General features: G+C 45.7%; 1 protein-coding gene across 1 annotated transcript in view; it reads left to right on the top strand.

The window, feature by feature from the left end:
• Pik3cb (phosphatidylinositol-4,5-bisphosphate 3-kinase, catalytic subunit beta) overlaps positions 1-22,022 on the top strand; it is a 61,266-nt gene extending 39,244 nt beyond the window's left edge. The window contains exons 13-24 of the mRNA XM_013034680.1: positions 1,752-1,940; positions 3,879-4,000; positions 4,907-5,050; positions 5,511-5,610; positions 9,449-9,627; positions 10,450-10,559; positions 11,175-11,253; positions 16,017-16,184; positions 16,992-17,115; positions 18,611-18,756; positions 19,954-20,086; positions 20,513-22,022. Of these exons, the coding sequence (XP_012890134.1) occupies positions 1,752-1,940; positions 3,879-4,000; positions 4,907-5,050; positions 5,511-5,610; positions 9,449-9,627; positions 10,450-10,559; positions 11,175-11,253; positions 16,017-16,184; positions 16,992-17,115; positions 18,611-18,756; positions 19,954-20,086; positions 20,513-20,650 (1,632 nt within the window). The 3' untranslated portion in view covers positions 20,651-22,022. The remainder of the gene's footprint in view (positions 1-1,751; positions 1,941-3,878; positions 4,001-4,906; positions 5,051-5,510; positions 5,611-9,448; positions 9,628-10,449; positions 10,560-11,174; positions 11,254-16,016; positions 16,185-16,991; positions 17,116-18,610; positions 18,757-19,953; positions 20,087-20,512) is intronic.
• Positions 22,023-24,160: the final 2,138 nt, after the last annotated feature.

Below are 24,160 nucleotides of genomic sequence, written 5' to 3'. Positions count from 1 at the left end.
CTGTCCCTCAGCTCTTCAGCTCAAGGCTAGCGCTCTACCACTTGAGCCACAGCGCCATTTCTGGCTTTTTTCTTTTTGCTTATGTGGTGCTGAAGAATTGAACCCAGGGCCTCTAACATGCAAGGCAAGCGCTCTACCACTGAGCCACCTTCCCAGCCCTATATGTGTCTTTTTAGAACCTCTGTTCTGATTACCATGGTAGTTGCACAAGTGCACCTTTCAACAGTATATGACAATTACGTTTTCCCTTCATCCTTGCCAGCATGTATTGTTTCTTTCTTTTTTTTTTTTTAATGGTCAGTATTTCTTTTTTTTTTCTTTTTTTCCTCTAGTCCTGGGGCATGAACTCAGGGCCTGTGCTCTGTCTCTGAGCTTCTTTTACTCAAAGCTAGCATCTAGGGGCTGGGAAGGTGGCTCAGTGGTAGAGCACTTGCCTTGCATGCATGAGGCCCTGGGTTCGATTCCTCAGCACCACATAAGCAAAAAGAAAAAAGCGGGGAGTGGTGCTGTGGCTCAAGTGGTAGAGCGCTAGCCTTGAGCTGAAGAGCTGAGGGACAGCGCCCAGGCCCAGAGTTCAAACTCCAGGACCAACAAGAACAAAAAAAGTTGAGATGCTTTGCTAACTTTTTGTATAGGTATCCTTCAACCAGTTTCACAGTCTGAGTAGATGGGATTGCAGGCATGAACCACCCACTGTTCCAGACCTTTTATGTACTTATATTACATAGATATACATATGTATATGTGTATAATAAGTATACACACAAATTATTGGGTGGTAGGTTAATCATTATTAAAGTATCTAACAGGCTATTTATTTTGTTTGGTTGATTGTTTTCTGAAACTATGTCTCTCTGTGTAGCCCAGGCTGCCCTCAAACCCATAATCTTCCCGTCTCTGTCTCCCAAGTGCTTAGATAACAGTCACTGAATTTTTATAATAATTTTGCCAGTCCTGGGGCTTGAGATCAGGGCCTGTGTGATGTCCCTGAGCTTTTTTTGCTCAAGGTGAACGCTCTGACATTTGAACCACAGTCTCACTTATGGATTTTTAATGGTTAATTGGAGATGAGAGTCTCATGGACTTTCCTGCTTTGTCTGGCTTCGAACTGCCATCTCAGCCTCCTGAGTAGCTAGAATTACAAATCTGAGCAACTGGGGTCCAGCTACTTTAAATTGATTTTTTTTTAGTAGGATCTCCTTATATAGAGTAGGCTGCCCTCCAACTAGGGATTTTCTTGCCATAGCTTTCCAAGTGCTGCGATAATGGGCATGTGTCAACATGCCTGGCAAGATGCATCCTTTGCTCTTCTTGAGATCAAACCTGGGCCCTGCCCAGCCAGGCAAGTGACCTTCTCATAAGCTACATGCCCAGATCACGTGGCTCTTCTCTTACAGATATAGATGTAAGCCAATGTGCAACCCAAGAAGGAGCTTTCGTTTTCACCTCATGTGTTCTACTTATCTTAGGGTGTTTGGTTGATAGAAACTACAAATGAAAGAAAAGTCCGATGAGTGACTGGTTCTTAACCCAAGAGCAATGCTGCCATCTAGCGTTTCCATATGGATTTTAAAAAGCGGCATTCTTCCTTTATAGAACTTTTTGAGATTAATTCTTCATCTTCAGCTTAGAAAAGGATCTACTTTCATTAGCGTCTTTGTGGAGTCATATTGTTGTAGCTCACATAGTGAAGCTTATGTTTGGGATGTTGACACAGTTGAATTCTGTGAATATTTTACTTTGTTTAACAGAGTCGAGGTGGGAAGAAGTTTCTTGCTGTACTGAAGGAGATCTTGGACAGGGACCCCTTGTCTCAGCTGTGTGAGAATGAAATGGATCTTATTTGGACTCTGCGACAAGACTGCCGAGAAAACTTCCCACAGTCACTGCCCAAGTTACTCCTGTCCATCAAATGGAATAAACTTGAAGATGTTGCTCAGGTAACAGAGGACCATCTCTGTAACTCCTCTAGAGTACATGTACTACTGGTGGGTTTATGGAAAGTACCGTATCCTTACATTGGATGGATTTATTTTCCCCTATTTATTTATTTAGTTACTTACTTTTTTTAAGGCAGGTTCTTATTGTGTAGTCCAGATTAGCACCGAACTTGAGATCTTCCTGTTTTAACCTCTTGAGTGATGAGATTACAGGCGTGCACTATCATACCTGGCCAAGCTAAATTTAATTTTATGCATACATAAAAACGTAAAAATTGGGGAGAACTGGTTGGTGGCTCATGCCTGTAATTCTAGCTACTCAGGTGGCTGAGATCTGAGGATTTTGGTTTGAAGACATCTCTGGATAGAAAAGTCCATGAGCCTCTTATCTCCAGATAGCCAGCAAAAGCTGGAAGTAGAGGTGTGGCTCAAGTGCTAGAGTGCCTGCTCTCAGCCTTCTGTGAAATGAACCTGAAGATCCCATAGTGGAACTGGTTTTCTGTGCTAGATGTCATCCTGTTAATGATTGAATAGTACTCTCTTAGAAATACTTTTCTTCTATTCATTCATCAGTATATGAGCATATAGGTTGTGTTTTTTCCCCCCCTCAGTTTTGGGTCTTACATTTTAATCTTTAATCCATTTGAGGTGTTTTATTTTTTTCCCCCTAACTGGCAAGGTAGCAGTGTCTAGTTTTAGTCTGTGGATATCTTAGGCAGTGGAGATGCGTATCACATTTTTTTCTAGCATCTTTTATTAAGAAGACTGTCTGGCCGGGCGCTGGTGGCTCACGCCTGTAATCCTAGCTACTCAGGAGGCTGAGATCTGAGAATTGCGGTTCAAAGCCAGCCCGGGCAGGAAAGACCGTGAGACTCCTATCTCCAATAAACCACCAGAAAACCGGAAGTGGCGCTGTAGCTCAAGTGGTAGAGTGCTCGCCTTGAGCTGAAGAGCTGAGGGACAGCGCCCAGGCCCAGAGTTCAAGCCACATGGCCGACAAAAAAAAAAAGAAGACTGTTTGTTCTCTGAAGAACATTCTTGGCACCTTCAGGAAAGATCAGTTAGCTTTAGATGTGTGGGTTTCCTTCTGGTCTTGCTGTTCTGTTCCATTGATCTCTGTGTGTGTCCTTATGCTAGCATCATGCTGGGTTATTTTGTTGTTGTTCTTGTTTTTTTTTTTTTTTCTGGTCCTGGGTCTTGAACTCTGGGCCTGGGCACTATCCCTAAGCTCCTTTTGCTCAAGGCTAGCACTCTTGTCACTTGAGCCACACCGGTTTCTGGTGGTTTATTGGAGATAAGAGTCTCACAGAGTTTCCTGCACTGTCTGGCTTTGAACCATGATCTTCAGATCTCAGCCTCATGAGTACCTAGGATTACAGGCGTAAGAGAGTTTGAATTTCACCTCTAAGTGTTTCTAGATTATTGCTTTTTTTTATTACGCCTTTACATCACGTAATATCTTATGCTTCAAGAATCCCCATATTGGGCCGGGAAGGTGGCTCAGTGGTAGAACGCTTGCCTTGCATGCATGAGGCCCTGGATTCAATTCCCCCACTCCACATAAGCAAAAAGAAAAAAAGCCGGAAGTGGTGCTGTGGCTCAAGTGGTAGAGCGCTAGCCTTGAGCTGAAGAGCTGAGGGACGGCAGCCAGGCCCAGAGTTCAGGCCCCACGACCCCCCCCCCCAAAAAAAAAGAATCCCCATATTCAGTGTCTTATTCTATTTCAGGTAAGTATCTAGTAGCTCTTCAAACTTACGTATAGAATATTTCATCAACAGACACTTTGTCCATCCATATTAACCCGAATGGATTCTGAAGGCATTGATAATTAAAGTGTTTTTTCTTTCTTTGTGGCTTGTCTCTGTGATTCTGTGTGCCAAAGGAAAGCAGATTGCTTTTGTCTTCCATCATTTCTGAACCCGTTTTAATTTTGAACAGCTTCAGGCACTGCTTCAAATTTGGCCTAAACTGCCCCCTCGAGAAGCACTGGAGCTCCTGGACTTCAACTACCCGGACCAGTACGTCCGGGAGTACGCAGTGAGCTGCCTACGGCAGATGAGGTAGGCCTGCCACCTGCTTTCCCTGGAGGCGTGTGGAAGAGGGTGTGGGCCTCAGTGTCTTAGGAGAGAGGAAAAGGTCCACGAAGTTTGTTTGAGACCTGGTAGCCAGGGGTTATTGGTGCGCTGGTTATTCAGGTGCCTCCTGCCTAGTCTGTACCCAACTTCCACACTGGATGTACATCCTGAACTATGCCATTTACATGATGTCTTGGCCGTGAGCCATGCGGTAGGGAAAAGAAACTCCATTGAAACCCGTTCCTAGGTGCTAGTCACAGGCTGTGCTTATCAGAGGGCTTTTCACAGGACAGCCGCAGGGCTCTGTTCTTCACACACTCTATTCCACCCAGGATTGAGCCACCTTTGTATTATCTTGGTATTTTGCCGTGAGATGAAGAGCATGTTGTAGTTTGTGGGTTAAGTTGGAGTCCTGCCTAGGTTCCTGATAGTTTTGGTTGTTTCCCCATCCTCGCTTTGGGAACTGTTGTCAGGAATTCAGTGACGATCCCATGTCCTCCTCTGTAGAGATGCTGCTTCCATCTCTCTACCTAGTAACTTATAAATATAGAATTAACTTAGGCATGCTTTAAATTGTACAGAAACACTCCCTCCTTTCTTTTGAGCTAGTGAAAAGTAAAATAGTTTGCTTACATGCTAATGAAATTTTTTGTTAAAAAATGATTGCTCGGGTAAGTAGAAAAGATTCTTTGTATGATCCCTTGGTGGACGTCCCACTTTACTTCCCTTGGTAAAAGTGAGCTCTCATGCTTGCCACCTCTGCCACCTTTGCTGTGAGGCTGTGTCCAGCGAGATTGGCTCATGACCAGCCTGGACTCGAGCCCAGACACATGGCTCGGAAGGGCCGTCTGCCACACGTGGTTGAGGCATTCTGTGTTCTGTGTCTTTCAGTGATGAAGAGCTCTCTCAGTATCTGTTACAACTGGTGCAGGTGTTAAAATATGAGCCTTTCCTCGACTGCGCTCTCTCTCGATTCCTGCTGGAACGGGCGCTTGCCAACCGGAGGATAGGGCAGTTTCTGTTTTGGCATCTTAGGTAAGTCATTCTCTTTAGTTCCAGTCCCCTGTGTGCTTGAGTTACTATGTCCGGTGTTGTAGGTGCCATTCTGTGCAACACTCACTACTCTAGTTGTTTCTGACAACCCAGCTACAACATGTACCTCGTTTCCACACTACCTCACCCACTCCCCTCTCTCTTCTTTCCCTTTTGATTTATTTCTTTACTTATTTTGGTTGCTGAGGATCAGACCCAGAGCTGTGCACATGCTAGGCAAGCTATCATTGACATATTCCCCCCTTCTCCTCCCCCCGCCCTCTTGAACAAGGAAGCTTCATAAGTTGAAAAACTGAGCATCTTGCTAATAATTGCGCATGCCCTGAGCAGTTCTTTTGTTTGGGTGGCATCTCTTATTTCTTTCGTAATAGAATCAAGAAGTTCACATTTTCATGTGGTGATCTGAGCATGGGGAAGACCTTATATACATCCCTCTCTGCAGGTCTGAGGTGCACATCCCTGCTGTCTCCGTCCAGTTCGGCGTGATTCTGGAAGCGTATTGCCGAGGGAGCGTGGGGCACATGAAGGTCCTCTCCAAGCAGGTACCCCCGGCTCTTGTCCTCACCTCCTGTCTTGCATCATGCCCTGTAGGCCATCTCACCAAGCACCACATCTGCACATCGCGTCATCGAGATGCTGTAACTTACGAGACTAATAAGAGTCCTTTAAGACAGCTCAGGAAGTTTCAGATTGTACAGGAGAATTCTAACCAAATGCCATAGGAAACATAAGCAGCCAGGACTCACTTCCTCAATTATATAACTTTCCTCACCCATTTGACCTGCCAGAGAAACTCCCAGAGCCTTCCTTTAGATGGTTTTAGGATTTAGAACTTTCCTGGCTGTTTTTTTTTTTTCTTTTTTTGGTCTGTCACGGGGTCTGAACTCTGGGCCTGGGTGTTGTCCCTCAGCTCGTCAGCTCAAGGCTAGCGCTCTACCACTTGAGCCACAATGCCACTTCCGGCTTTTTCTGTTTATGTGGTGCTAAGGAATCGAACCCAGGGTCTCATGCATGCAAAGCAAGCACTCTACCCCTGAGCCACCTTCCCAACCCGCTTTCCTTGCTATTAAAACAACTATATCTAACCCACCTTTCTGGAAAAAGCCCTCTGGGGATGGTAGTAACAGCTAATATCTATTCACTGCCTATTCAGCTCCATTATTCCTCACAGGAGCATTAATCCCGTTGGTTTCATAGACCACTTAAATAAATCTCAACTGTCCACCTGACTAGTGTTCAGGCCTATCCTCTTCTAGTCTAATGTCTTCTCTATGACTTGGGCTTTTACAATAACCATCAAAATGTAGCCTCTCCTCACCATTTATACCCTTGTGCCTTCACTCCCCCCTTCAATCTCTAGTGAGCTGGAAAAGTGATCTTTATGGCAAGTTCTAGTGTGTCATTTCCTCTTAAAATTCCTACAATCATTTTTCCCTATTGAAAATAAAATCGAGAATTTCTGCCAGGGCCTAATAAAGTTGATCCTCTTCCCTTGCCCTCATCATGGCCGCTGTCTCCTTCCACCCCCTCACAGCTGCTCAACCCACACCACACTCTCTCAGCGTGCCTTTTCAGCAGGGCATATTTATGAACAAATGATGCTCATCCTTCTTCTCTTCTAATGAGTTCTAAGAGGAAGACGGTACCATTTACATAGCAGCTCTTGTTATCTGTAAGCCAATACAATGACGTGTTGAAACGCTTCTGGTATTTGACTTATGCCATTTGAGACACTGTTCCAGGAAATGAGTATCAACACAATTAGAGATGGGGCATGAAATTACCCTACTGTACAAACACAGAAGAAACTCAAATTTGAAGTACTTCAAAAAAGTTCCTGTTTGTGTAGCCCAGTTTTCATCTGGTTCCCTTGTCACCAGTGTTTGCACAGCCCCTGAAACTGTTAAGAAGCGCAGAGTCTGCGGTTTTGGCAGACGGCTGACTTGGCAGGGTTCAGCCATCTTGATTTTATCATCTGGCTACGTAGAACCTTCTTAGTTTCTTATGAGCAAGGTCTCGGCTTTATGTGTAGAAACTGCATGCTTAAATTCCTACTCTTACCGTAATCTCAGTGGTTTTTCTGGCAGGGAAGCAAAAGTTCAGAATGAAAATATGATATAAAAGAAATCTGTTTAGTATTTAAAAAAAAAAAAGAAATCTGCTCATGGAATTCCAAATCACAGTGTTCATTATGTTGTTTTATGTTTGAAAAGATTTCTTCTATATTTTTAAAATCATTTATTGCGTTCAGTTAGACTGCTATATTCATCAAATGTGTCTTCTGATTTGTGAGTGGCTGAGGATAGCATTCTTGTAAATTTTATGTAATACGACACAGAAGACTTTCAGTTATTAAAGCAGATTTTTTTTTAAAGTAGTGAGATTTGAACTCTAAGCTGCATACTTGCTAGACAGCCACTCTACTGGTTGAGTCATGCCTTTAGACCTTTTTCTTGCCCTGGGTTATTTTTGAGATAGGGCTTATCTTCCTGCACACACCCTAGAGGACAGTCTGCCTATTTAAGGTTTCCTGTTGTAGATGGAATGTCAGGCACCAGCCTCCATGCCCGCCCTTTTCCACTGAGACACAGAGTCTCCTGGACTTTCTGGCCTACAGCTGGCCTAGAGCCATGATCCTCTGATCTCAGCCTAGGATAACATATGTCAGCCACCACACTCAGCTGTGGGTTAAGAAGGGATCTCACGGACCTTTCTGCCTAGGCTACCCTTAAACTGCTATCCTCTCATTCAAGTAGCAAAGATTATAGGCATCAACTACTACTAGTGCATAAATGTTTTGTGCGTATCAGAGTTTGGACTCGGGGTCTCAGTCTCAATGGCTTGCTTGCTGAGCTGGTGCTCTACCACTTGAATCATGCCTCTAGTCCTGCCTTTTGCTGATGATTTTGGAGAATGTATAAGTTTTTCTACCTGACTTTAAACTGAGCTCATCCAGAGCTCAAGTTTCTAAGTAGCTAGGATTAAAGGCATGAACCACTAGCACCCAGCACTTAAATGGTTTTGATTTTCTTGGCCATTGCTGATCTACCTGTAGTACTTGTATATTTGCATGTAGCATGAGTTGCTTTTTCCTTCCTTCCTTCCTTCCTTCCTTCCTTCCTTCCTTCCTTCCTTCCTTCCTACCTATATCCAGAACTACCTCATTATAAAAAAGCAATTTAGACTTGGACAACAAATACTTTGCAATCACCCATTCTAGCTATCCAATTAATGGAGAATCTACTGAGAAGATGTTGTACAGAGTGATGGCAAGAAATAGAAATTTCAGGGTATGGTTGTGGTGCATGCTTGTAACCCTTTTGAGTTCAAGGCCAGCCTGGTCTACATGGCAAACCTCATCTCAAAAAAAAAAAAAAAATAGGGGCCGGGAAGGTGGCTCAGTGGTAGAGCGCTTGCCTTGCATGCATGAGGCCCTGGGTTCAATTCCTCACACCACATAAGCAAAAAGAAAAAAGCCAGAAGTGGCGCTGTGGCTCAAGTGGTAGAGTACTAGCCTTGAGCTGAAGAGCTGAGGGACAGCGCCCAGGCCCAGAGTTCAGGCCCCACGACAGGACCCCCCCCCCCCAAAAAAAAAATAGAACAAATAAGTAGCAGGTTGTTACATAGATATTAAGGTTGACTATCTGGAATGTCAGTCCCCTGATTTTCCTGTCACCCTCTGGGCAACACAGATGGAAGGAGTGTTTGGGATGATGTTCTTTCCTCAGTCTCTCCTCAGTGACCTGCACATACATCCTCATGCTTTCATCCTTAGCTGTTGCTAGTTTTTTTTGTTTTTTTTTGTTTTTTTTGGTCGGTCATGGGGCTTGAACTGGGCCTGAGCACTGTTCCTCAGCTCTTCAGCTCAAGGCGAGCGCTCTACCACTTGAGCCACAGCTTTACTTCCGGTTTTCTGGTAGTTTATTGGAGATAAGAGTTTCACGGACTTTCCTGCCCAGGCTGGCTTTGAACCATGATCCTCAGATCTCAGCCTCCTGAGTAGCTAGGATTACAGGCGTGAGCCATAGGCGCCCGGCTTAGTTGTTGCTAGTTTTAAGCATGGTCTCACTTTCTGACCTGTAAATCTCCATCTATGTGGTTCCTTTTTCCTAATTTATAAGAGTTAAAGAAGGAAGACTTAAAGGAAGTTAAGAGTGATGATGATACCTCAAGTGATGTGCCAAAACAAACTTTCATTTTCCTGTGTGTAAAATACTTGTCATATGCTGTTTCTATTTCAGCTATCCTACACACATGCATGTATGTGTATGTGTGTGTGTGTGCATTTGTGTGTGCGCATGCATCCATGTGAGGAGTGTGCTATTGACTCATGTGATCACATGATGTCCTAGTATGTTTCCTTTCAACCTTCTTTTTCAGGTGGAAGCACTCAATAAGCTAAAAACATTAAATAGTCTGATCAAACTGAATGCAGTGAAGCTGAACAGGGCTAAAGGGAAGGAGGCGATGCATACTTGTTTAAAGCAGAGTGCTTACCGGGAGGCCCTCTCGGACCTGCAGTCTCCTCTGAATCCATGTGTCATTCTCTCCGAACTCTAGTAAGTGGCTTCTGCTTTGTACGCTGAGGCCCCCATGAAAATAGCAATGCTGAAAGGAATGCTGGGTCATGAGCTGGGGGAGCAGTAGCCCTAGTCAGCAGAGTAATTAAGTGAGGAAGACCTGGTCCTCAGAGGCCTCAGAGACTGCACTAGAGTGTTCTGCCCATGGGCCGAATCTACCTGTGGATTTGTCCAGTCATCATACATGAATTTCCTTCACCCCCTGTGCACTTTAATTTCTCTATTACTGGTTTATAAGAAAATCCTACGTGACCAAATTTTGGAAACCATAATGGATTATTTACTCTGTGTTAAAATGGGGTCCTGGATGAATTTGGAAATATTTCCTCTTTGTCATTTATAAACAAAGTAATAAGTTGACAGATAAGCAATGAATGTCACTTGTGTTAATACAGTACCAGTGTACTGTATGTATGGTTCACCTGTTCAAATGGATCCCTCGTTTTGAAACCTCGAGTATGGTTCAGAATAATCCTAACGTTAATCCAGTTATAGTTAATCCATGTTATGGTCACCAAGTGGGGAAATGAAAAGTCTAGGGTGCGAGGTGGCAAGAGGAGCAGTTGTTTGGGGCGGTGGGAAGGAGGGAAGGGCCTTGGGCATCAGCTGGCATCTAGCCCAGCTGGCATCAGCACATGCCATCCCCATCCTTTCTACCAAGAGAAGGTCCTCTACCTCTGACGGTCGCACACCCCAGAAGGAGTAGGAGAGGGGTGTCCACATCAGGTCACCAGGGGAAAACAACCGTCTGGGCAGATGACTTCATGCAGTGGGCTGATTTTCCTGACTGGTTTGTTTCAGTGTGGAGAAATGCAAGTACATGGACTCCAAAATGAAGCCTTTGTGGCTTGTGTACAGCAATAAGATGTTTGGTGAGGACTCCGTGGGAGTGATTTTTAAAAATGGTGATGGTGAGTCCTGATATTCTTACAGCTCCACATTCCTTGGGAGATTTCACTTGAGACACTTACCCCCACTTGACCCTCCAAGCTCATAAACATACTCTGACCTCAAAGCACTCGCTCAGAAATATTTACTCGCTTAGTTGTTCATTCATTCATTCATTCTTGCATTTATTTATTCATTCAGAGACAGGATCTTCCTCTGGAGCCCAGGCTGGCCTCACTCTCACCATCTTCTTGCCTCAGCCCTCTGAAAATGGGACTGGAAGTACTGTTTGACATAAGACATCATCCATTCAGCTCTTCCACTTTGGAAGAACCACAATTCACTTGTGATTCATAAAAACTGTCTGTGTAGCTCTAAAGGCAAACAGTAGTGGAGTATAATACAAATGCAAGCTAATCCAGTTTGTGAGCAGTTTAAAAGCATTTTGCTTAATTTCTGAACTCACAGGAACATGGTAACAAATAAGCTTATGATATAGTGAATATAGTCAACATAGAAATTTTTGGAAAAAAAAAACTCATAGCACATTTGCTATGGTTTTGCTTAGATTTGACTGAGTTGTCTAAGGTTACATTAATGAGTTACTTCGAATATAATTAAGCAGTGCTCTCCCTTAGATTTACGACAGGATATGCTGACACTCCAAATGCTGCGCTTGATGGATTTACTCTGGAAAGAAGCTGGTCTGGACCTTCGGTGAGAATTGTGGTGAATTAATGTCTGTGTCTCGTAGTGGATTCCCCCACAGTACATTAGTTCCTCCTTCCTGCAATACATTATCTTATTTAAACGTGATCAGATTTAAAACTGGACAGGTCGCCAGGCACTGGTGGCTCACACCTGTTATCCTAGCTACTCAGGAGGCTGAGATCTGAGGATTATGGTTCAAAGCCAGCCCACGCAGGAAAGTCTGTGAGACTCTTATCTCCAATGAACTACCAGAAAACTGGAAGTGGTACTGTGGCTCAGAGTGGTAGAGTGCTAGCCTTGAGCAAAAAAAAAAAAAGAGTTGAAGGACAGTGCACAGGCACCGAGTTCAAACCCCACGTTCGACAAAAAAAAAACAAAAAAACCTCCACAAAAACTGTATAGTTGCTTAAAATTCCAGAATGAATTATAAGGTTTGGACAGCCACACAAGTCACATTACAGTCTGTGGTTTTCTTGATATTCTTTCAGTTTTAGGGTTTGAACCCAGGGCCTGGCTCTTGCTAGGCCGAACTCTACCACTTGAGCCATACTTGGTTTGCTTGTGTTTTGGTTTGGATTTTTTGAGACAGGGACTTGATATGTAGTGAAGGCTGGACTTGAACTGTGTTCCTTCTACTTAGTACGTTGAGTGCTAGATTACTGGTGTGTACTACCATAGCTGCCTGAACCAATTGCTATGTATTGACTGAAGCAGACATTGTAGTAGGTTCTTTACCAAGTAATATGTAAGCATAACACATGAGAAAAATTAGGACAATAAAGATTTTAAAAGTAAGCATTACAGAAATATTAAATAGCAGGTGGGAGTGGTAGAGTGTTTGCCTACTCTGCATGAAGCCCTGGGTTTGATTCCTCAGTGCCACATAAAAAAGGCCCGAAGTAGCGCTGTGGTTCACTAGCCTTGAGCAAAAGCAGCTCAGGAACAGTGCCCATGCCAGGAGTTCAAGCCCCGGAACTGGCAAAAAAAGAGAGAAAAAGAAGAAAAAGAAAAGAAATATTAGGTAGCAGAGCTAAATTCAAATCTAGGACTGTCAAAGTTTATTATTTTCCCCTTCTGTCTAGGTGAGAAAACAATAGCTGTGCCTTCATTCATCAAGGTATAGCGATCCCAAAGAACCTAAGTATAGGAATGGAAACGAGTTTTCTACTGGTGGATCTTCCAGTGTCACCACTGCAGTTCTGCTAGGCAGAAGGAAGTCTGCTGCACTGCTCTTTCCTCTCGCAGGACCGCAATAGGGAGCAGAGAGCATAACCACCTGCAGACAACCCGGCGCACCTCTGCCGGAGTGCCGAGCGCCGTCCTCCTGCCGTTTACGTCAGGATGCTTTTGGGAGAGCTGTTTAAATCAAACATAACTAGTAGCTGGGACCAGTTAGCAAATGAAGAATAATCCATAGTGAGGAGGAGTGATTGATCATTGTGGAGAAGCCACATTTACGGCTTGAGAACTATAAACCCCGTGGCTGTCAGTGGCTGCCACAGTGGGTCTGCCCTGGCCCCTTGCCGAGGCTCTTTGTGGCCGCCGATAAAGAGGCAGCCACGTTGCTGTCTGCTAGGAGAAGGCTGTGTACCCACCCGAAGGAACTTGTCTGTCCAGCAGGATCTGTCCTGACTTTTTGTCCTCTGACCCCATGTTTAAAAAAAGGATGAAGGGCTTCAATTCTTTGAAGAGTTCATTTTCCAACTTATCTTTTTTTTCCCACCAAACTTTTGTGACAGTTTCTATTAATACACGTGCCCCCCACCCCCAGGGGTCCTATTGTGTTTGGCTTTGGCCAGCTGCTCAGGTTAGACTGGGTCAAGCAGCACACTCTTATAAGTTCAGTCCCAGACATTTGGGGACCTTCTGTGTGTGTGACTATTTTAGCACTAGTACTGGTGCCCATGCCTGCATGGGTGAAAACTGATGTGGTCGCTTCATTTCCTCTGATGTCTCCCAATGCTGTTTGGCGTGTTTCTTACCAAACGAGAACAGTTGTTGGCCACCAACATGTTGCAGGACTTCACTGCTTTTGGGTAACAAATGGCAGTGGTCAGTCAGCTACTGTCTAGTCTCATAGGTCATCCATGTGTAAACTCTGGCCCTTGGTAGGCCTAGCCATCCTCTGTGTCCCCTCATCCCTATGAAACCAGTACTGGGGAGGGGGGACTCAGGGCCTCATACTTGTTAGGCAGGTGCTCTCCCTCTCCCCACCCCCCACCCCAGCCCTTTGAAATCATTTGTTTGATGGCTATCCTCACTCATTTCTTGTCTTCTTGGTGTTAATGGGTTTTTAACTTAGGTCTTTGTGCGTATTACTCAACTTGCTTGCTTAGTGGGTGCTCTACTACCATGACTTCAGCCCTGCTTTTTGCTGGTTAATTAGAGCTGGAATCTAGTGGACTTTTCTGCTGGCTCAGCCTCCTCAATAGCTATGATGATAGGCATGACCACTGGCAGCCCGCTGCATTCCCTTTTTTTTTTTTTGAGAATCTTAAACTACCACTTAAAAACAATTCTTTTCAAAGAGAAAATTTCAAAATTCAGTTGAGATTAAGATGAAAGTTCATATCCCTAGAGTAAATGCATTGCCTCCCACTCCTTTTGCTTTTATATCTGAGTTGCACTAATGGGTTTAGTGAGGCAGAATTTCTAAATGAGTTCAGTGGTACAGCTGCCAGCAGCAGCCTTAGAGGAACAGAGAAGGAATGTGAAAGTAGCATAAGTATGAGGTAAAGGAATCACATGCCCTCCTCAGATGTGGGTCGATATGGCATCAGTACCATTTAGAGGACACACATGGGGGCTGCTGGCCCCCCTCACCCCCCCCCGTCCCCCTGCAGACAGCGTATTTCACTAAGTTCTTGTTTAGTGGGAAAGGTGACATTGCTCCTTAGGTCAGAGAGTATGGGAAAGGAAGATAAACATTGCTAAAAGTGTTGTCCTTTGGTAAGAAGAGTAGAAGTTCAGTGCAAAGAAGGTCTAGATAAGATGACCGGGTTGCTCTGGGAGTATGTCCCCAGCGTGACTTCTGTCAAAGAGTCTCTCTGACAAGAGTGTTTTTTCCTTCCCGCTGTGAATGCTTTCATCGCAGCTGCTTTTGAAGAGGAAGCTTGCTGGCCTTGTGCCAGCTCGGCTTGCAGGGGAAGGGGGGGCAGGGGCGGGGTCGGAGAGCGAGAAGCTGCCCTCTTACCCTGGCAGGGCTGGCTTTGCTCGTCCTACGCCACGGACAGGAAAGGGTGTCTGTCAGTACCCACAGGAGTCCTCTGCCTCTCATGGACAGGCGCTCTTTCAGCAGGAGAAATAGATGAATAGTGCAGATGTGAAGCAACCCATTGGTCTGTCCATCTGCCAGAAGGTAATTCACCAATTCCGCTCTCAGACTTACTTGGGTATTATTAGAAAGGTACTTACAGAGACAGAATGAGCTTGAATTTTTCTTTGGAAGGAGTTTTAGAAACTAATACATAAAGTTCTCCTCTTAGCTGGTTGTTGTACACCCTAACATGTATCTCCCTCACCCTCCCTCCCCTCCCCACCCTGCTACCATCTTCCCCTCCTCCACACCCAAGCCTTCCCATGGCCTGCAGGGCTCTGCGTTGTCTTTCATCACATGCTCTGTCCTGTCCCCCACTCTCCTGCCCCCTCCTCATGGAACTCTCCCTGACAGCCATCCATGCCCCCATATTGCATGGTGCATTTGTGACGGTTCTTTCTGTCTCGCCACCTGACAGGCAGGAAGGTGGGAAGGGGCACCATCTGACAGAGCGTTCACAATCTAGCTGCACCCAGCTGTTTTCCAACCCCGTATGCTCTGTCCTCTGTGTACTCTGTAGCAGTCTGACCCTTATCAGAACCCTTCCAAGAGGCCTTCTTCCACTCCCATATTGCTCTCGGTATAAAACCACTTTCAGAGAATATTTACAACCAATGAGAAGAGAAAATATATAAAGAAAACATCATAAGGAAAGTGTCTAAGATCAAAATATGCAGAGAATGTGAGTAGCTAATTTATAAAAGAAACCTTCTGTTTGGTGTTGTTGTTGTTAGTTTTTAAGAGAATCTCCCTGTAGAGCCATGGCTGGTCTTGAGGTTTCCATCCTCCTGCCTCAGCTCCCGAGTACAGGGATTACAGGAACGTACCTCGGTTAAAAGTGTGACTTCTCCTCCCCCTCATCCTTCCATCTTTCTGTGTGTCTCATCTGTGTGTCGCAGGCTAGCCCCAAACTCAGGGATCCTCCTGCTTCAGCAATCTTGAGTGCTGGCATTATGGGTATGTACCCACACGCCTGCCTGTAGATATATTTTCAAGGCAGCTGAATTAAATGTTGGACATGAGAGAAGGAAAAGACTGATGACCTGAAGTGTCTAGGCTTGAACAGCTGGAAAAGGGAAGTTGCTGTACCAAGACAACATGTTGATTGCTTATCTGGAACATGGTACCTATTAGATGTTTGTAAACCCTGGCAGCTTCCTCTCTGCTTTCATCTCCCATGCGCCTGTCCATCCACACAGGCAAATAGAAAGCTTCACTAGCACAACTATGTAGCAGATGACACATGTAGTCAGAGCACTGGAATGCTCGTGAATGATCCCTAACAGAAGGCAGAACTTGTATTTTCCCTCATAGCAAGAAGACATTAATGTGTGCTGCAGGGGTGTCAGTAATAACAAAACTTCATTAACAATCAAAGGAAAAACCCTAGCAACTTACTCTTTTCCTTCTGCAAAGGGCAGCATGGTTCTTGACGCCCATTTTCCCCTTGCAGGATGTTGCCTTATGGCTGCTTGGCAACCGGAGATCGCTCTGGCCTCATCGAGGTGGTAAGCACCTCGGAAACCATCGCTGACATTCAGCTCAACAGTAGCAACGTGGCTGCCGCTGCGGCCTTCAACAAAGATGCCCTTCTCAACTGGCTTAAAGAGTACAATTCAGGGTCAGTTACCACTTCTTCCCCATGCAGCCAGGCAATGGCTGCCCACCCAGGGGAAGAACCACCCTTACCCACCCCATAGAAAAGCAGAAGTGAGAAGCAGGTGTCTGCAAGGACATGTCAGCCTCCCTCCCGTCTGTGCACCACCACAACAGCTACGCTGAGAATGCCGACAATATAAGTTGCAGCCTAGGCATGTAAATGTTTTAGAGATAGCATAAGTTTTTAATTATGGGACTGTGAGATTAAGTAACTTCTGATAGGTTAACTGTATGATAGAAGCAAATGAATCTGTAGACTCTGGTCTCTCCAAACAAATACTTCAAAGTCAGATTCCGCCTTGGTCATTCTGCCATTGGCAGTGTCCAAGGACTTGGATCTGAGAGTCAAGTTTCTGAGTTTTGGTCTTGAGGCTTTTTTCTCCCAAGAGCTTGGTTAGTCACCTGTGGCTGAAGTGGTTCATTTATATGGTTGGGGCCACGGTACTTGATTCTTCCAAATGGGATTCTCCTTTTGAGGTCAGAGCTGACAAAAATGCTCCCTACCCCAGCATGAGCAGCACAGCCTGCTGGTGCTTCTCACCACCCTGAATGTGACCTTGGCCTCCACGCCCGCCCCAGAAGTAGGAGTTTAATTGGCTGAGGCTCAGTTACCTGTGCTCCTCCGCCAACCCAGCATGCGCAGCCCTATGGCCTTGGCAACTAAAGCGTTGCAGGTTCTCCAGTTCCCAGGGAAACGGGTGTGGCCGGGCCTCATCCCACACACCGTGGGCTGAGTACCATGGTGGCTTCCATTTTCTCTTTTGTTCAGGGATGACCTGGACCGAGCTATCGAGGAATTTACTCTATCCTGTGCTGGCTACTGTGTAGCTTCTTACGTCCTGGGTATTGGTGACAGACACAGTGACAACATCATGGTGAAAAAAACCGGTCAGGTAAGCTGCAGTGCGGGGTCTGCCCAGGCCTCAGTCGTGGTAAAGTCCCGACTCTGATTTCCCTCCGTTTGCTGCAGGCCCTTGTTTCACATACTGCAGTGCTGTACCTGTGCACCTGTTTACTTAAATGTGGTTACTTTAGTGTTTTAAAATTAGGGGAAAAAGTATTGTGGTTATTTAAAAATCTCCTATTCTTTCGGTACAAGAAAACTGCTTAGCGGCCAGGCATAGTGATACATGTCTGTAATCCCAGCACTTGGGAGACTGAGGAGCTGAGGAATGAAGATTGTGAGTTTGTCCTCCATAGTGAGATCCTGTCTCAGTTGATCAATAAAACAAGAAGAAGAAGAAGAAAAGAATATAACCAGTGGCAAAAAAAAGAAAGAAAGAAAGAAAGAAAAGTTGGAGCTGGTGCTGGTGGCTCATGCCTATAATCTTAGCGACTCAAGAAGCTGAGATTGCCGGGTGCTGGTGGCTCACGCCTGTCATCCTAGCTACTCAGGAGGCTGAGATCTGAGGATCGTGGTTCAAAGCCAGCCCGGGCAGGAGAAACCGTGAGACTCCTATCTCCAATAAACCACCAGAAAACCGGTGGCGCTGTAGCTCAAGTGGTAGAGTGCTCGCCTTGAGCTGAAGAGCTGAGGGACAGCGCCCAGGCCCAGAGTTCAAGCCCCCCAACCGACAAGAAAAAAAAAAAAAAAAAGCTGAGATTGGCTGGGAATGTGACTCAGTGGTAGAGTGTTCTCCTAGCACACATGAAGCCCTGGGTTCAGTTCCTTGGCACCACAAAGTGGCACTGTGGCTCAAGTGGTAGAGTGCTCGCCTTGAGCAAAAGCAGCTCAAGGACAGTGCCCAGGCCCTGAGTTGAATCCCCAGTATCACGTAAAAAAAAAAAAAAAAGAGGCTGAGATCTGAGGATCAAGGTCAAAGCCAGCCCAGGCAAGAAAGTCTGTGAGAGTCTTCTAATTAGCCACCAAAAAGACAGAGGTTGACTCAAGTGGTAAAATGCTAGCCTAGGAACAGTGCTCACACCCTGAGTTCAAGCCTCAGGATTCTCTCTCTCTCTCTCTCTCTCTCTCACACACACACACACACACACATACACACACGCACTCCCAAGTTCTGGTTATTTGGATCAAATGCTTCTATTTATCTGCATTTGTTCCTGACACCACTTAAAAGGAATAATGAGAAACATTAAGCATAAACATGTAAACCCAAGAAGTCAGTGATGATAGGAAAAGGTCATCAGGGCTCGGGGTGACCCTGGAGAGGGGGCTGCAGCACAGCTGAGAGAATGGATCCTTTCCCAGAGTACATTCAGCTTATCACTAGAGTTATTATTGAGTGTCACGATCTGAGGGCATGAGACATGCTCTCAGATCCCGAGGCTGTGGGCGAGCTCAGGTGGAGCTGGGTGGTGCTTGCGGGGCCAACAGAAATAGTCGGCCCCAAGTGGGACGATGCAAAAAAGAAAGGCCTGTTTGTTCCTCAGCTCTTCCACATCGACTTTGGACACATCCTCGGAAACTTCAAATCCAAGTTCGGCATTAAAAGGGAGCGCGTGCCTTTTATTCTCACTTACGACTTTATTCATGTCATTCAGCAAGGAAAGACTGGAAACACGGAAAAATTTGGCCGGTGAGTATTCTCATGTCAAGGTAAAAACGCTTGACACTTTGACATCTGACCAAGATATATATTTAGGCCTGGGAGGCCCTCAGTGTACAATAGAGGGCTTAGGGGGCAGAGCAGGGGAGGAGCTTATCAGGTTCAAAAGTGCTCAGGAAGGAGCTTGCTGGAGATCAGAACTGAGCTCCTGGGCTGGGAAGGTAGCTCAGTGGTAGAGTGCTTGCCTTGCATGCATGAGGCCCTGGGTTCCATTCCTCAGTACCACATAAGCAGAAAAAGTTGGAACTGGCACTGTGGCTCAAGTGGTAGAGAGCTAGTCTACAGCTGAAGAGCTGAGGGACAGCACCCAGGCCCAGAGTTCAGGCCCCACGACCGGACGCAAAAAAAAAAAAAACCCAAAAACAAAACGAAAAATCTGAGCTCCTGTGTGATATACACTCAGTTCATATGCAGCCTTATGCCCGTGCCACAGCTGTCTCTGAAGCAGTATGGTGCTGGGGTTAGCCTGAGCCTAGGTTGCAGGCCAGGCGTGGACACCCACATGTCCACATGTGCTATTTCTCTTCTTGCTGCTTCCTTATCTTAAAATATAGACAAAAATAATGAACTTTCAGGCCTACTGTGGTAGCTAGGGATGTATGTCACATGGCCAAAATACACTATGTGTCCACAAACAAGTGCCATTGTAACCTTGTCCCCTGTCCAGACTAATGGAGCATGTCCATCTCTGGGGCTGGTTTTCTCTGGCAGAATCTGTTAGGTTAGGATGACTCTGTTGGAGATGATCACCTTGAAGAAGAGATGAAAGGCAGGATGACAGGGAGGAGCCATGCAGAAGTACCAGCATGATTTGGGGGTTTAGTGTCTGGAGTCCACACATGTGCAGAGCCCAGAGTGTTCACAGTCCACGTCTCATTTTAGAAGCAGTTCTCGCGTTGCATGGAAAGTGGAAAGCCTAGGCGGTTGCATGGCCCTATCATACAGTTCCAATTTAGTTTAGCTCCTGGAAAGGTGTGTGTGTGTGCTTGCGTGCGTGCGTGCATGCGTGTGTGATGGTAGAGAACTTAATCACTGGATATGCATCTTAGTCCTGGGACCGTGTTTCCAGAAGTCAGCCTCAGAACTGAAGCTTGAAATGGGTGCAACTGTCTGAGCCTAACTTCTTTCCCTTGCGCTCATCTCCATGGCCCCGTGCGCCTCGCCAAGGTTCCGCCAGTGCTGTGAGGACGCGTACCTGATCCTGCGGCGGCATGGCAATCTCTTCATCACCCTCTTTGCCCTGATGCTGACCGCAGGCCTTCCCGAGCTCACGTCGGTCAAGGACATACAGTATCTTAAGGTACACGGCCTGCCTTTGTGCCTTGCATTTTTTGTGTGGAGCTCATTTCACAGGAAGCGAGGGAAGTCATTTCCCGTGAGAGAGCTTTTTAGTGAAGGGAAAAGAAGCCAGAGAATACGCATGGAGGAGGAGCTTGTGAGCCAGATGAGGCTGGGCCAGTTCTTCCTCCCCAACTTGCCTTCTTCTATTCTAGGCTGTTGGCTGGCCAGGGAAAATATTTTGAGTATTTCGCAGTGATGAGAAGCTAATTTTATCCATGACAAGGCCACATTTTCATGCCGCTTGGTGGTCATCCTTCAGCCACTAAAAGCACAGTGCCTGATGGCGGCTGAGGAAGTCATAGCCGAGCCAGGCTCCCGATAGTGCTGTCTGTGTGAATCTCCCCTGAGGATAGGTAACAGTGGGACTTTCCCCTTGCCCTTTCAGGACTCTCTCGCCTTAGGGAAGAGCGAAGAAGAGGCACTGAAACAATTTAAGCAGAAATTCGATGAGGCGCTCAGGGAAAGCTGGACCACCAAAGTGAACTGGATGGCCCACACAGTCCGCAAAGACTACAGGTCCTAACCACGCCTCGGTTCTCCGAACCCCCCCCCCCCCCCCGTCAGTCTGCTTCCCTCCTCATTTTGCACTTGCACTGAATTGAACTGGACCCCGCCAGAGATGTTATAAAGGGAACAGACTCCTGAACTGCGGCGTCATTAAGAACAATGCCCCCCACCGAACTCTGAAGAGCCCTGCCACCCTCCACCTCCCCACTCCCCGCTCTGAATGCCCCCCAGCTCATCATGAGTGCTGCCAAGTGATGATGATCATTTCCTGCTGAAACTGCACGCCAAGGAATGCCGCTGGGCCCGCGTGAGGTCTTTTTTGTTTTTAAGTTTTTGGTACTTTACAGGAGAGGTGTAAATACTTCTTTTCAGTGTTGTGCCTGTGTTATTACTTAGCCAGCAACCTGTCCACGCTGGGGCCTGGGCTGTGTTTGCTTCCAGTGAAGCTGCAAAGAAAGGTATCTTCCTTCCCTTTTTAAATTGTGTAGAGTACAAATTATCATATAATTTGAACTTCAGATTATTTTTCAAAAGGAATCTTTTAAAAACCTGTGGAAACCCATTAATTTTGTTAATATTTATCTTCCATGACAGCATCCTTCCAAGCCAGACTTGCTGAAAATCTATGGGTGAGGCAGATATAATATATAATATAAATAGATATATAAATATGCTGCATATATATATATTTATAAGATTTCTAGTGGGAGTTCTGTATTAAAAAAAATGTTCCTTTGGTATGTTCCAGCCTGATTTAAGCAGAACTTTGTCTTAAGTTATCTTTAACTGTGCGATCCAGTTCTTCCAGCTGCTTCTGTAATGAGGCACATTATCAATACCAATTTTATATGGTATCTAGGAAAGAAGTCGCTTCCTAGAACCTAACACATGAGCAGACATATGCAAGAAAGCAAGCAAATGAAAAGGAGCCTATTTATGGCATCATCTCCAGACCTAAAATTCAGTATTTTATTTTAGTACAATGCCAGCCTGTTCTTATTGTATTTATTAAAACTTGTAATAATGTGATTTTTTTCAATGATATTAGTTCAAATCGAATGGTTTCATGCCACACTGAAATCTTTTTAATTTATTTGTTGAGGTACCATAAAGCTAGGGTGCTAGGTGGCAAATAATGTTTCTGTGCAATAGGAGCACTGGTTGAATGTGTAAATGAATGCTCTTTCTGGGGGCTGGGGAGATCCAGCACAACTACTGCTTATTCTCCAAAGAATATTGGGAGCTCTCGGTCCTCAGGGACGTGAGACAGACCACTGAGTGGTTGCCCTGTGACTGAGTTTTCTACAGGAATTTTATTAAAGATTGTTTAATTTTGTCATCCTTCTTAATGTTCTCAGTCAAATAAATGGGAGCTGGTTTTGGCCGTTTGGGGATACGTGAGCCTCTTCTTTATGAGCAATACAGGTCTTTGGAACTTGCCTAGAGTTCCTGAGAAATGGCTAAATTGTTAGAAAAAAACACTTCCTGAGGAGTGGGCCGAGGGTCAGGGCCTCCTCCCCAACCTCTGCCCTTGTTTCCTAGGCCCCTCGGGCACGCTGTGGGGCACTTCCTGGAGTCTGAGGGGAGCCCTCAGGTTTCCCATGGCTTTGGAAGGTGCCTGAGGTCTGGGGAAAGCTGTTAGTTACTTGGCACCTGCCAGCCATGTTGGTGCTCTCTTCTATGGGGCAGATGCTCAGAGCAGGCCAGCCACTCTTGGACGTGCCAGCCACAGCGAGGGGTTGGTTCTGAGCTTCCCTTTCCAGCATTTCAGGAATAAGACTATAGGCTTGTCTAGCAATAACTCACCTTACATGCACCAAGCCACAGGCCAATGGTTTGGGAAGTAGCGTTACCAGAAGGGGGAACCATTGTTTCCAGGGGGTGTCTGCATAGCCCAAAAGAAGGCCTTGGTAAATCCATGCCAGCACTGGGAAATGTGTCTTGGAGAACAAGAGGGAAATGAACTCAGCAGTGCTGGACCCAAGCCAGAATTTTGATTATCCCAGTTGTGTTCTTAGATCCAAAACTGCTGAGAAATTATGCATGGATGGGTATGAGTCTAACCACAAAGCTATCTATGTCTCTTATTCCTATTACCTTCTTGTTTTCTGACAGGGTCTTGCTGTGTAGCCCAAGCTAGCCTTGAACTTTCAATCTCCCTACCTCAGTCTCCCAAATACTTGAGTGACAGGTATATGTTACCACATCTGACCTATTGTTACTTTTAAAAAACTTTTTGCCTTTCCTGGGGCTTGAACTCAGGGCCTGGGTGCTGTCCCCAAGCTTTTGTGCTCAATGCTAGTGCTCTACCACTTGAGCCACAGTGCCACTTCCAGTTTTTTGGTTGTTAATTGAAGTGCCTACAGACTTTCCTGCCCAAGCTGGCTTTGAACTGTGATCCTTAGATCTCAGTCTCCTGAATAGCTACGACTAAGGTATGAGTCACGGGCTCCTGGCTTTATTATTTTCACACCTTTCTGCTGTGGTAGACTGTACAACCTGGTGTGCTTGAGTTTTTACTAAGATAGGGCAGTTCAGTTATGCTTATGCACTATTTGCTAGCTTGGTTTGAACACACAAAACAATAATTCATATGTCCCATAATTAATTCAGGAGACAGTTTCCACACAACAGCCATTTAGTCTTTTTATTTATTATTTATTTATTTTTGTCAGTCACGGGGCTTGAACTCTGGGCCTGGGTGCTGTCCCTCAGCTCTTCAGCTAAAGGCGAAGCGCTCTACCACTTGAGCTACAGCGCCACTTTCCCATTTAGTCTTTTTTTTTTTTTTTTTTGTCGGTCGTGGGACTTGAACTCCGGGCCTGGGAGCTGTCCCTCAGCTCTTCAGCTCAAGGCAAGCGCTCTACCACTTGAGCTACAGCGCCACTTCCGGTTTTCTGGTGGTTTATTGGAGATAGGAGTCTCACGGTCTCTCCTGCCCGGGCTGGCTTTGAACCGCAATCCTCAGATCTCAGCCTCCTGAGTAGCTAGGATTACAGGCGTGAGCCACCAGCGCCCGGCCCCATTTAGTCTTTTTAAGGTTCACAGAACCACATCATTTTATCTACTGTTTAATGAAATGATCTAATCAAAGTCTAAAGATGACTTTATATGACTTTTTCAAAAAGAACATATTCCTAAGCTGGGTGCTGGTGGCTCACTCCTGTAATCCTAGTTACTCAGGAGGCTGAGATCTAAGGATCAAGGTTCAGTGCAAGCCCGGGCAAGAAAGGCTTTTGTGAAAGTCTTATCTCCAAGAAAAACTACCCCGAAACTGGAAGTGGCTCAAAGTGGTAGAGAACTTGCCTGAGCTGAAGAGCTGAGGGACAGCGCTCAGGCCCAGAGTACCAAGAAGAGATCTTATTGGGCACCAGTAGCTCACACCTGTAATCATAGCTATTCAGGAGGCTGAGATCTGAGGATAGTATTTCAAAGCCAGGTCTGATGCCAGCCCAGGCAGGAAAGGCCATGAGAATCATCTCCAATGAACCACCAAAAGCCAGAAGTGGAACTGCAGCTGAAGTGG

Source organism: Dipodomys ordii, unplaced genomic scaffold (genome assembly GCF_000151885.1).
Source record: "Dipodomys ordii isolate 6190 unplaced genomic scaffold, Dord_2.0 Scaffold193, whole genome shotgun sequence".
In the NCBI taxonomy this organism is placed as follows: domain Eukaryota; kingdom Metazoa; phylum Chordata; class Mammalia; order Rodentia; family Heteromyidae; genus Dipodomys; species Dipodomys ordii.
The sequence above is the reverse complement of the archived record's forward strand: the minus strand, read 5'-3'. Positions and strand labels throughout refer to the sequence as shown.